The 13,969-nt window shown below is 48.2% G+C and overlaps 1 protein-coding gene across 1 annotated transcript in view; it reads left to right on the top strand.

Moving 5' to 3' along the window:
- The window catches only part of LOC309333183 (putative helicase senataxin), a gene marked incomplete at its 5' end in the record, with an annotated part of 68,712 nt that extends 55,339 nt beyond the window's left edge, over positions 1–13,373 (top strand). The window contains 3 exons of the mRNA XM_081846583.1: positions 9,224–9,322; positions 10,677–10,764; positions 12,955–13,373. Of these exons, the coding sequence (XP_081702709.1) occupies positions 9,224–9,322; positions 10,677–10,764; positions 12,955–13,125 (358 nt within the window). The 3' untranslated portion in view covers positions 13,126–13,373. The remainder of the gene's footprint in view (positions 1–9,223; positions 9,323–10,676; positions 10,765–12,954) is intronic.
- Between the last annotated feature and the right edge of the window lie 596 nt (positions 13,374–13,969).

Raw genomic sequence — 13,969 nt, 5'->3', positions numbered from 1 at the left:
AGCCCCATGCAACCTGAAGATGTGATTCATGAACAACTGGGCGGTTTCCTCTGCAGTCACTGCATGAGAGCACGCTATGAAATGGCACATTTTGGTTAGCAGATCTACTACTACCATGACTGCTGTCTTCCCTCTGGATTTGGGTAAATCTGTCATGAAATCGATAGACACCACCTCCCAGGGTCTTCCCGGTGTGGGTAAGGGTTCCAGTAGCCCTGCCGGGGCTGCCCTCTCTCCCTTGGCCCTTTGGCAGCGGTCACACCCCAGTACATACTCTCGTACATCTTCCCTCACCCTTGGCCACCAAAACTCCCTGGTGACCAGTAACATGGTCTTGTGTTGCCCAAAGTGCCCCGCTGTTGGGTTGTCGTGAAGCTGTTTGAGCACCCTTTCAAGCAAGGCCTCCCCGGGCACATACATTGCTCCCTTGTAATATAGCAGTCTTTCCCTTTCCTCAAAACCTCCCCGGTCTCCCTCAGTTCCCCTGAGTTCCCTGATTCTGGTTTGGGCGAATTCGTCCTGGCGAATTAGCTCGGTTAGTTCTCGTTTCCCAACCAACGCTCCCCCACAAACCCATCGTTCCTCAGGGAAATCGTGTCGAGCTTCCGGTGGTCCTTCTCCTTTCGTGTACTCCGGTTTCCGGGAAAGCGCGTCTGCTCTCACGTTCTCTTCTCCTGGCACGTACTTGATCTCAAAGAAGAACTTGGAGAACTCCTGTGCCCATCGAATCTGTCTCTGGTTGAGAACTCGCGCTGTTCTCCAGTATTCCAAGTTCTTGTGATCAGTGCAAACCTGAATCTTGTGCTGAGCCCCTATTAGGAGATGTCTCCACTGGCGAAATGCTGCATAAATAGCTAACAGTTCGCGATCATACACCGTGTAGTTCTGTTCCGATTTATTCAGCTTCCTTGAGAAGAAGGCGCACGGCCTCCAGGTGTGTTGGCCTGGTCCCGGCTGGAGTAACACCGCTCCTATCGCTCTGTCCGATGCGTCGGTCTCTAGCCTCATCGGCTTCTGCAGATCCACGTGCAGGAGCTGTTCCTCCGAGCTGAACGCCTTCTTTAGCCTTTCGAAGGATCGTTGGGCACTTTCCATCCAGACGAACTTCTTTTTGCTACTGAGGCAATCCGTGATGGGCGCGGTCAAGTGGGCGAAGTTCTTGATGAACTTCCGGTAGAAGTTGCTGAACCCGAGGAACATCCTTCCGGGTTTGGGGGGCCTTCCATTCCAGCACCGCCTGCACCTTGCCGGGGTCCATGGCTAGGCCTCTGTCTGACAACCTGTATCCCAGGAATTCCACTTCTTTGGCGTGAAACTGGCACTTTTCCAGCTTGACCCACAGCTGGTGCTCTTGTAGCCTTTTCAGCACTTCCCTGACGTCCTGGACATGCTTTTTTTCATTGTCCGAATAGATCAGGACGTCGTCCAGAAATGCTACGCAGTTCTTGTACAGCAGGGGACCCAGCACATGGTGCATGAAGCTTTGAAAACAGGCTGAGCCCGACTGTAATCCAAATGGCATGACTAGGTACTCAAAGGCCCCTAGGGGGGTGAACATGGTGGTTTTCCATTCGTCCCCCTCTCTCATTCTAATCAAGTTGTATGCTCCCCGAAGGTCCAGCTTGGTAAAAATCTTACCCTTCCTTACCCTAGTCAGAATATCATCAATTCTGGGCATTGGGAAGGTCACGGGTTCCGATACGAGGTTCAATCTTTGATAGTCTACGACGAACCTCGGCTGATCCGTGTTTTTCTTATCCACAAAAAACACAGGGCTGCCCCCCACTGCCTTAGATTCTCTTATAAACCCCCTTTTCAGGTTCTTGTCTATAAAGTCTCGCAACTCCTGCATCTCTTGGTCCGACATGGCATACAGCTTACCCACCGGCAGCTGCGCCCCAGGGAGTAGGTTGATTTAGCAGTCGAAGGGCCTATGTGGCGGCAGCCTGTCCGCTTCCCTCTCGCTGAAGACCTCTTGTAAGTTCGCGTACTGTGGCGGCACTTCCGCTCTCTGCTTCAGTGTAGTTGCTGCCACTCTGGCCAACCTCACTCTGGGCTTCACTCCCCCTAGACAGTGTTCCAAACAGTGCGCTGACCCGAAGGTGACTGTCCGTTGATGCCAAGCCACCACTGGATCATGTAGCACTAGCCAGCTCATGCCCAGTATTATCGGGGGTCCCGCCAGTGTGGCCACATGAAAGGCAATGGTTTCTGTGTGCCTGGACACACTCATTCTCATTGGCGGGGTTTGATGCGTTACCTCCCCTCCCAGCAGCTCCCTGCCATCTATCGTGGTCACTTGGAGTGGGAAATCAAGTGGCAGCAGGTGGATCTGGTGCTCCAGTGCAATCTCCTTACTAAAAAAATTACAGGAGCTGCCTGAGTCCAGCATTGCCTTCACCTTGACTGGGTGTTCTAGCACCACCTCTATCGCTATAGAAACCTTGGGTGGGTCTGGTTGGGGCACTTCTGTTAGTTGTTCGCTTGGCTGCTGCGCCCCCCTGTGGGCAGTCAAGCGCTGGCGTTTCCCTGCACCTTTTCCTCTGCCCCCCCCTCCTCATTTCCAGCGGCTCCCACCATCCCTTGCCAAGCCTTTCTTTGTGGACAGACCCTGGCAAAGTGTCCTGGCCGTTGGCAGAGGAAACATTTCTTGGTGCTTTCCCCAGCCTTTCCTTCCCTTTTGCCTCCTTGGTGGGCGCTCGGAACCTCGCATGCGCGCGCCCCATCAATTTCCATTGGCACCACGTCATCGGAAGGCTGCTTTGGCATCTCAGGAATGCGGTAGTCAGGGCAACGCTCTCCTCTCCCTTCCCGCCTTTCCAAAGCGCGCGCTTCCTGGCGAGCGCCTATCGCCATCGCAGCTTTTGTCAGCTGATCCATAGTCTCCGGGCGGGGCGCGCGGGAGAGCTCATCTTTAACGGTTGGGGACAACCCCTCCTCAAACAGCATCCGTATGGGGGGGCTATCTAGATCCCATTCGAGCCTGTGTATTAACATCGCAAAGCGGGACCAGTAGTCTCTAACGGAAAGATCCCCCTGCCTGCATCTCATCAGCTCCCTCTGTGTCAGACTCTCCCCCAATTGGCTTGAATACATAGCGTCCATCGCCTGAAGAAACTTCCTGACGTCCTTCATGGCGGGGGCCATTAGGGGTCTAACCCATTCCCTCGCGCTGCCCTCAAGGTGCCCCACAATATACGCCACCTGCGCTGCCTCGTCAGCAAAGTCATCATGCTGCAGCTGCAAGGCGTACTCTATTTCTGTTTGGAATCCATTATATTCCTGGGGCTTCCCCCCAAATTTGTGTACCAGTCCGGGCACCTTTTTTGCCACGGGGTGGGTCTAACCTGCGCGTCCTGGGTGCGCCTCTCATCCAGCCGCGCCATCAGCAGTGCTACATGCCGTTCCAGCTCCTGGTTCCTCTTCACTAGGTCCTGCGCCCCCGCAGTTTGCTCCGCTGCCCCGGCGCCTCCAGTCTGGCTCATGTTTCCACTGCTTGCGCACAAGTAACAGCAGGGACTGACGGATTGCTGTAATGGTTGTAAGGGGGTTACTTGTGCGTAAATTGCCTTCAGTTTAGTCAGTTTGTTTGCTCAACCATGTTTAGGGTTAGAGCTCGCCCTCCGTGACCTGTTAGTCACTTGCAGAATCCGTCAGTGGGCGTTTCTTGAACCTCTTCCAGCATAAAAGCTGTTTGACCCCAAGTCTCCTCCTATGTTCCCTGCGCGGAACGCGTCTGCGCAAGTGAGGGGAAGGCAGGGGCGTGCCAGCGCTCTCTCCACTAGATTCGGGTGAAGGGTCTTGGAGCCCTGTCACCAATTCCTCCATCTCCCTCTCATCTCTATTGGTGTTACGCTGAATTCCTTCCCCCCTGCTGGTCCCCTCTCCGGCATCGCTCTGGAGCCCTGCCTCCGCCTCTCGCTCTGCTCGCTCTGATGTCAGTTCCCTGACAGTAACTAAGTAACTTATACTTTATCCTTGGCCTTTTGCCCCCCCCCCCCCGATAAACTTTGAAATTTCCTTCTGCCATTTTTTAAGGCAATCATCTTTTACCATTACTGGGACTGACTGGAACAGAAATAGCATTTTTGGCAAAACATTCATTTTTACCGCAACTATTTTTCCTAGCAGGGAGAGGTTCATTCTGCTCCATAATTCTAAATTTCTTTTTATCTCGAGCCACACTTTTTCATAATTATCTTTGTAAATATTTATGTTTCTTGATGTTAACCATATCCCTAAATATTTGACCTTTTTATGAACTTCTATCTCAATATTTTGCTCCAACTCTTTTTTCTCTTCTTCCTTCAAAGTTTTGACTAATAATTTAGTTTTATTCCTATTTACTTTAAATCCTGCCACTTCCCCAAATTTTGACTCTTTTCTATAACTCCAGGGAGAGAATTTTTTGGACATATAACACCAGTCTTGAAAGACCTACATTGGCTCCCAGTATGTTTCCAATCACAATTCAACGATATACGATATCTTTATTGTCATTGTCCCTTGCGGAACAATGAAATTGAAAAACTACATAAAACTACATAAAGACTACATAAAACTACCACGAAACTACATAAAACTACATAAAAACTACATAAAACTACATAAAAACTACGTAAAACATTCAAAAACCCCTAAAAACTCTAAAACCCCCACTTCGGGGTTTTAGCCTGTGTAGCCTGCAGGAGAGAGTGATAAAAATTAAATTACCACTGCTCTGAACCTGGAAACGGGCTGCCAGTAGATTGACGTTTTGGGAGAGTTCATTGACAGTGAAGAGAACGTATGTTGACAGTTAGTTAAATAAGAGAAATATATTGTTTCCATTGTCCTCTTCTGCGTTTAAAAAGGAGGAAAAGTAACTGAAAATTGAAACTAACTTTACTTTTTGAACTGTGCTTGAAAGGATTGATACAAGTGGAGACTGTTTCCCTCTAGAGGGAGCTTTTGAAACTGTTACAAGAGTGGAGCTGGGGAATCTCCAGCTGCATGATAAGAACTGTGAGAATCAGGGATTGACCTTGGACCATTTAAGAATGTCGACAGGAGAAGCTTTAGTGACTGCATTATGTAAGATAAGCTACTCGTTGGAACAACTTCACAAGAAGACGGATGTTTTGACTACTAAAATTGATAACTTGGGACAAAAAGTGAGCACCAATATAGAAATTATTCAGGATTTGGTACAGGAATTTACTTTAGCAGGACAAATTGTGGAAGAGGAGAAGGAGAAAGTTGTTGTCGAACCTAAAGTAATACAAGTGGGAGCCTCAGCCTTACAGAGGCAAATTGAGGACTATAAGTTGAGGCCTTTTATGATTGAAACTAGAAAAAGTCAGATTTTGAGGATCGGAGCCTGGCTTGGACTGGAAAAGGAAAGTTGGAAAGATCCCTCCATGCAGGGATTAACTGACTTTTGGGTCATGGACTTGGGTCAGGAGGAGATTGGAGTTCTGGGGGCCTTTGGATTTGGAGGAATCTTGAAACATGCCCTGAAATACTTTATGGATCTTTGCTTTAACTACGGAAATTTGGCTGACCTGTCGAGAAGGAATAAAAGCATCGTTAGGTCGGAGTTTCCCCGAGATCTGCTCTTTAGCATCAAAGAATATGAAGAAGACCTGCAGAAGGGACGTGGAAAAGAGTTAAGAGCCTCGGACATAAGATCTCCAGGTTGATGGACTATATGGAGTTGACGGAAATGACTGGCAGAGTCCGAGACCGGGGAGAGGAGATGGTGGAAGAAGATTGGAAAATTTAAAGTTTATATATAGAAATATTGTAAAATTAATGAGTGATAGAAAAATGTTGGAATGAAATTTTATGGCCTTAGTGGAAATGTTTTAAGGAGTTAAGCTTAAATAAGTATACTAGTTTTAATGGAAAATAAGATTAAAAATATGTTAAGACATTTATATGACAGAAAATAGAGAAAGAGGGAAAGGAATTGCTGAGACAACTAATAGAAGTAGAATACAAAAAGGGAGGTGAGAGGAGGTTGATGAAACAAGGGAATGAAAGATAGAATATGGAAAAGGTATGATGTATGCTTTTAAATTGTTTTTGTATCGTTTTGTTTTGTTTATTGTGTTTAGTTTAATGTGTTAAGGTTGTGTTTTGTATAGTTTATATATTGTATTGTTTTTTCTCTTTTTTGTTCTTTTTTCTCTTTTGTCTTCTTTCTTCTTTTTCTTTTTTGTAAGTTTTAAAAGTAATAAATATTATTTTAAAAAGACAGCTCTAAAACCCCATTTTAAAATAGTGTTGGTGTTGACCTTTAAAGCCGTAAACGGCCTCGGCCCAGTATACCTGAAGGAGCATCTCCACCCCCATCGTTGAGCCCAGACACTGAGGTCCAGCTGCGAGGGCCTTCTGCCGGTTCCCTCACTGCAAGATGTGAGGTTACAGGGAACCAGGCAGAGGGCCTTCTCAGTGGTAGCACCTGCCCTGTGGAATGCCCTCCCATCAGATGTCAAGGAAATAAACAACTATCTGACTTTTAGAAGACATTTGAAGGCAGCCCTGTTTAGGGAAGTTTTTAATGTTTGATGTTTTATTCTGTTTTTAATCTGTTGGGAGCTGCCCAGAGTGGTGCCCATAATAATCTAATGCAACCCCGCAGAAACCAGGCTCCCTGGTTTACTGAGGAGCTCCGGAAAATGAAGCGGGACCTCAGACGGCTACAGCGAGTATGGCAGGGTGCCCGCGACAGAGCCTCAAGAACATCTTATAGGGTTTTTATGAAAACCTACGAGATGGCAGTGAAGGCCGCTAAGAAGTCTTACTTCTCGGCCTCCGTTGCATCCGCTAGCTCTTGCCCGGCGCAATTATTTAGTATAATTAGGTCTTTAACGTCCCTCGAGGGACAGCCAAATTTAAATAACAATTTGACACACAGCTGTGAGGCATTTGCGAGCTTTTTTGCGGAGAAGGTCCTGTTGCTCCACTGTGACCTCCCTGCCAATTTGGATACAATAACGGAACTGGAGGCCCCTCGACTGTCCTTGGGTCCAGTATTGGACCACTTTGACCGGATATCCCCAGCCGATGTGGACAGACTCCTCCGAGCTGGAAAGCCCACCACCTGTCCTCTTGACCCGCGCCCGTCTTGGCTGATTAGAGCATGTCCAGACGAGGTGCGGGCCCTCCTAGGGGATATCATCAATTTGTCCCTTGGCACCAGGACATTCCCAGGGGAACTGAAGGAGGCAGTGGTGCGTCCGCTCTTAAAGAAAACATCATTAGATCCAATTACCGCCCGGTTTTGAATCTTCCATTCCTGGGTAAGGTGATTGAGAGAGCGGTTGCTGAACAGCTTGGTGGGTTTCTGGAGGAAACATCGGCTTTGGATCCATTCCAGTCCGGCTTCCGTGCTGGTCATGGGACCGAGACGGCTCTGGTCGCCCTAACAGATGTTCTCCGCAGGCAGCTGGATCGAGGCGGGTCGGGGCTGCTGATTCTTCTAGACCTGTCAGCAGCCTTCGACATGGTCGATCAGGAACTCCTGGACCACCGCCTCGCCGATGTGGGGATCCAGGGCACAGTCCTTCAGTGGCTGCACTCGTTTCTCTCTGGTCGGGGACAGAAGGTGGCACTTGGGGGGGAATTGTCATCGCGCCACTCCTTGCTGTGTGGAGTGCCTCAGGGTGTGATACTCTCCCCGATGCTTTTCAACATCTTTATGCGCCCCCTCGCCCAGCTTGTCCGGAGTTTTGGGCTGGGCTGCCATCAGTATGCTGATGACACCCAACTCTATCTGTTGATGGATGGCCATCCTGACTCGGCCCCAGACACACTGATCAGATGTTTGGAAGCTGTGGCTGGATGGTTATGTGGGAGTCGGTTGAAGTTAAATCTTTTGAAGACAGAGGTCCTTTGGCTGGGTCGGGACGATATGGGATTGGGGGGGCAACTCCCATCTCTTACGGGGGCGTAATTAGTGCCAGCACCGTCCGTTAAGAGTTTAGGTGTAATCTTTGACATCTCCCTTTCCATGGAGGCGCAGATTGCAGCTATAACAAAGGCGGCATTTTTTCATCTCTGCCAAGCTAAGCAGTTGGCTCCTTACCTCTCTCGCCCTGACCTAGCCACTGTGATCCATGCGACGGTCACCTCCAGACTGGATTATTGTAACTCACTCTACGTGGGGCTGCCCTTCAGACTGACCCAGAAACTCCAGTGGGTGCAGAATGCCGTGGCGAGACTCCTTACGGGGTCCTCGCTGCAAGATCACATTCACCCGGTGCTATACCAGCTGCACTGGCTCCCGGTGGAGTACAGGATCAGGTTTAAGGTGCTGGCTTTAACCTTTAAAGCCCTATACGGCCTAGGACCCTCATACCTACGGGACCGCCTCTCCTGGTATGTCCCACAGAGGAACTTACGGTCTTCAAAAAAAAACATCTTGGAGGTCCCGGGCCACAGAGAGGTTAGGCTGGCCTCAACTAGAGCCAGGGCTTTGTCAGCTGTGGCTCCGATCTGGTGGAACGCTCTGTCACAAGAGACTAGGGCCCTGCGGGACTTGACATCTTTCCGCAGGGCCTGCAAGACAGAGCTGTTCCACCAGGCCTTTGGCCAGGGCACAGCCTGACTCCCTCCTTTGGCAATCTTCACAGAACTCTAGCCCAATGGTTGCCATCAATTTGATTTGAATTAATTTTAGAATGAAATGATTTTAGAATGTTGCATTATTTTACTGTTGTTAGCCACCCTGAGCCCGGCTTCGGCTGGGGAGGGCGGGATATAAATAAAATTTATATTTCAAACAAATCCGCAAGCTAGCTTCCAGGTATATTGAGGGGAATCTGCTCTGCTACATCACTTACTAGCATGAGTGAAGGAAGGATAATGCTTATTCAATATATCATTTCCTACTATCCTTAACATTCCCACAACCCCCCCCCCATCTCATTTGTTCTTGCAACAGCAGTGTGTAAAATACAGGTTATATTCCCATTTTACATATGAGAAAAGTGAGGTGCAACAGCTCACCTACTGACTCAAGTAATCTCTCCAATCTACCATGTGCTCCCTCGCTTGCTCTCTCACTGTTTACATAGTTTTCTATTTCAGACAAGAAGTGTGGAGTTTTCTTTAACTTCATAAAAGTGTGGTTTGTTTCCTTCTCAATCAGTTTCACCTCTCTTTTGGGGATGAGTGGTGGTGGTAAAGAGAGACGTGTATTTAGGATGGCACCATACGACATTCCTTTTCTCTACAGAGTCGGGGAAGTTGACCTCGTGGATGGGTTCCAGGGCCGTGAGAAGGACTGTATCATTGTGTCCTGTGTTCGAGTGAACAGCATGCAAGGATCAGTTGGGTAAGACTTTGCTGTCATAGTGCGAGGTGACAACTGAGGTGCCTCAACTTGGCAATTCTGACACTTAAGATGTGATCCTTGGGGTGGTCAAGTATGTGGGCCACTGTCCACAATTCAAGGTTGGAACAAGGGGTGTTGGAGCCCCTATGGTGGTCTTGTACTCCACTCTTGACCACCTGTGATGCCCATAAGGGATCTTATGAGAGGAGTTCCCAAAGTGTGGCACTCTGGCAGGGCCAAGGCTGTGTTAGCTTCCTCATTTCACCTCCCTTATCCCAATGAATTTACAATTCCTTATGTTGGCGAATCTGGGAGGGCGCTTCCACTGTGTCTAGCTGGGGGGGGGGGGAGAAGAGGGGGCCTCTAACCAGTGGTAGCAACTCTTCTGGCTCTTCCAGAAAAAAATAGCAGGATGTGAAAGTGCCTGCCTGTCCCACAACCCAAAAACTGTGTGTATGTGCCCTTCTGTCAAACTGCCTGGAAGGAACCTAATGGCAGCCTAGGGTAGCACACAATAAAAGCCAGATCTTGAAGCCAGAAGTTCATATTGTAAGTGGAGGTGCAGTGTGTGTTGAAGGTGAGGGGCACTTTGTCAGCTTACAACTGAACTATATATCTGGGAGGTGGGCGAACAGGGAAGTTGAGGGGTTGGCAAGGCCAGAAGGAAGCATTGGGTTTGGGGGCAGAATGGAGGGCAGAGTGCAGACACCCTCTTGCCTCTCCTCTTCTGTAGCTTCAGATGGGTCACAAAATGGGGAGCCCTTATCAGAGGGCTCCTGGCTTCGATGGGTCCAGTGCTTTTAGATGCGCCCCAGAAGAACTGCTGTTCAAGTGTCAAGGTGGGAGTCGAGAGCAGGTCAGGAATAACTCACAAGGGGCTTCTTTTTATTATTTTATTTAAAAGTTGGGGGGGGGGTTAGAAGGAGAAAAAATTTCACTGTTGTGCTAACGATGCATTTCTGTTTTTCAAGTCACCTGAATCACAACAAATAGTATTACTCCACCAACAGGTTGTGCTGGATAGGCAGCTGAAGGTCCTGACATGGAATGAAGCTGGTTTCCACCACCAGCCCACTTCCTTTCCACATGTGTTTTTTTTTTTTTATGGTGGTGGGGGTGTCTGCGCTTGGAAGCCACATGGTGGCGGGTAGGGAGCAGCTGAAATTGCAAAAGCAGAGCATGGACTGATTTTAAGATTTATTCCTCCTTGGTGGGAATGCCTGAAACTTTTTTAATGCCTTTGAAATTTAAACAGGGATTTAGTTGAACCCCACAGTGGTAGCTAGTAGGGCACTGTGGACATAGCTGCCCATCCTGAGCCAGCCTTACATACAGGGTTTTCCCCCGTCTCTAGGTTTCTGAAGAGTCTGCAGCAACTGAATATCACCATCACCCGAGCCAAGTACAGTCTCTTCATCCTTGGACACCTGCAAACGCTCATGGTACGTGGAAGAAGAAATAAGCACCTTTGTGGGGGGTTAATGGTGGTGTCCTGGGCTTGGCCCAAAGACACCTGGATTTATACACACACACAAACTCCCCATATCACCTCCAAAAGCTATAAATCAAGCCTACTTCATAGGGTTGTTTGGAAGGAGAGCATAACAGGATTCAGGGGTGCCCACAGGATTTTCTGAGCACAGTACCCTGTATAGATTGGGCCCTCTGCCCACACTTGCAAAAGAGGGCACATGTTGGCTCTGCTGGCTGTGGCAAGTGGGAGTTGTAGTTCAAAACATCTGGAAAGCATCAGGCTGGCCAAAAGGTGTCGTAAGTAATTATGTATTTTGAATCAGCAGTGTTAGGGAAAATATTGGGCAGCATTTGCTTATTTATTGAATTTATGTTCTGCCCAAATGAGCCCAGTGTGGTAAACATGCCAAACACAGAATAAATGTTAAAGCATTCTAAAAATAGCTACGATTAAAAATCGGGGGGGGGGGGGGGACGGGACCTTTCTCTCATCCAGTGATCTCAGCATTGCTAGGAACAGTGTTCTTCAACCACCAAAAGTGCCTGGCTAAACAAACATGTTTTCAAATGCCTCCTGAAAGGCAATGATGAGGGAGAAAGACATAGCTCCCCAGGGAGGGCATTCCACAAAGAGGGAGCCACCACTGAGAAGGCCCTGTTGCTTGTGGGTGCCCAGAGGAACCTGAAACTCAGGTTTCATAAATTATAAAACAATTAGGTTACTTTAGGTCTTTCCACAATTGAGCTTAAACTGGCAATACTATATTCCAGAGCTAAGGAAGCTCTGCTGCCTCCCAGTGCTGCTGGACTACAACTCCCGTCTTCTGACCTTTAGCTATGCTGGCTGGGGCTGGTGGGAATTGGAACCCAACAACACAGCTTCCCCACCACTGCTATTTTTCATGCAAGACCAAGCATGGCACTTCAGGGGGTGGACCATTTGATCTGATCCACCAAGGTTGTTCGTGAGAGGCTGTAAGGGCAGGGACTGGGAATCCTACAGCCCTACAGATGTTGTACAACTCCCATCAGCCACAGCCAGCATAGCCAGTGGTCAAGGGATGGTGGGAGATGTAGTTCAGCAGCATATAGAGGGCCACAGAAGTTCTCCACTCGTCTCAGTGTTTTAAAATGCCAAACTGTGTGGTGGGGAGGGTTTATTTCAAGCAGAGAAAGGGATTGGGTTCTCTACCATGACAGTTGCTTCTGCCCCATCAGACTCTTCTCTATCCTGACACTTTTCTCCCAGTCAGGCTCTTGGACTGGGAGTGAGCCCTGTCAGGAGAAAAGTAGGTGGAGTGGGGGAGACTTCAGCACCCTCTTTCCCATCCTGCCACTTTTCTGTGTGAAATCACAATCACTCACATACGTATGCACTCAGTCTTATTATGGTCACCTTTGTCAGTCTTGTACTGCAATGACTTTGCCACTAGAGGGCCTCCAATCCAGATTTCTCCATTTGGAAGTCCTGGTGATGATGGTTTGCTGTTGCTCCTGTAAAGTGGCAGAGTTGTTAGTGGACTTGCATTAAACAATACTTGTTTCTCTGTCACTGGTGGCTCTATAGCTGCAGTGAGGAGGGAAGGATAATTGTAGTCTATGTACAAATGTATTGGAGGGATTCTCTGTTGTGTGTTCGGAAGCCACTGTTTACCAGTGAGTGCAATCCAAAGGAAGTTCTGTGTCCTAATTTCTACTGACACCCATTATTAGTGGTCTTTAGTATTTCAGATTAATTTAGCCAGTCTTTTTCAAGCTAAGGTCGCCTCCATTTTTCCTTGTGGAATGCTGTTGAGAGGCATACTCCAAAAGCAGATGGAGCCAGAGACCCACACAATCACACTCGCCCTCTCCTGCAGTGCAACAGAAGTTAGAAGAATCTCCTTAGAGGGAGCAGGTGGGATTGACAAGTTGAAGGGTGGTGGGCTGACTGGGAATGCTGGGGGGGGGGGCTGATTTGGTCACCAGGTTCCTGTCCCTGCCTTCGAAGAAAAGAGAACTGGGAGCAAGCTACAACAGCCTCTACTTTGAGGCAGCAGGATTAACTTCGAATCCATGAATTTTCCCAACTCTTGTTTATAAACCGTCACTACCGCACCTGCCCAGTCTCCTGTCCTAATAATTTATTGTTTCTTAAATTAAAATAAAAACCATTGTAGGAAAATGAAGATTGGAATGCTTTGATTCAAGATGCTCAGAGAAGAGGTGCCATCATCAAGACCTCCAGTGGCAAATACAATGTTCCTTGCTATGCAAGTGATGCTAAGAAGATCTTGAAGCCCATGGCAGTCCAGCAGAGCCAAACAAGGACAGGTGAGTGCAGCATCTGAGTTGCATGGAGCTCCTGGACGACATACCTGGCAATACTCAGCTGGTGCTCCTGCTCCAGGAAACAGTGAGGCATGGCCCTTGCCAGTATCTCAGGATTCCTCTTCCCTAAAGCCATTCTTTCCTACACAGGCTAAACCTGTCCAAGAGCTGGCCAAAAGATCCAGCAATGAAAGTGAAGGCCTCAGATGAATTGCTGGAAATCTAGGCCCCCCCCCTTGATGCCAAGCGACAGAGGACAATGCAGTAGCCCCACAGTCCCTCCCGTATCCTCAGAACCTTTTATTGTGGCTGCTGGTGTACTTTGCTCCACACCCTTTTCCTGGATTGCAAGGTCATCTGCCTGAAAGATAATGCATTTTGAGTGATTGTTTTCTATATCATGGAGAGTTAGGCAGCCTGCTTCCTGTGCTGTAAACTTCAAGAAATCACACACTGTAAATGTTGGGTGTAGTGTATATTTGTACGGCATGTAGAGAAACTTATCTTTTAGAGGTGAAACAGGCCTGGCTGTGGCCACAGTTAAATCACATGCCCCTGGGGTGAGTGTCCTGACATGTGCCTCGTCACATGCAAACAGCTCACCATGAGAGTTTGGCTTGCTGGTGTCTCAGGTTAGCATGTCCAGCCCTCATTGGGCCAGCACGCCTGGGTGAGTGCTGAAGTTGTTCCTGCTGCCATATTTCTTTCTGGCCCTAAAATTTAATTTGGCGAGAGCGACACCACTTATTTCTTAGTTCACATTTTTATTCTTTTGTATACATGATAAAAATATTTATAGATAATAATTTAAAAAGAAGGCACTGTGTACATAATGTCGCAACAGGGAACATAGCAGGCATTTCA

This window comes from Podarcis erhardii (genome assembly GCF_964252035.2).
Source record: "Podarcis erhardii genome assembly, chromosome: W".
Lineage (NCBI taxonomy): Eukaryota > Metazoa > Chordata > Lepidosauria > Squamata > Lacertidae > Podarcis > Podarcis erhardii.
The sequence above is the reverse complement of the archived record's forward strand: the minus strand, read 5'-3'. Positions and strand labels throughout refer to the sequence as shown.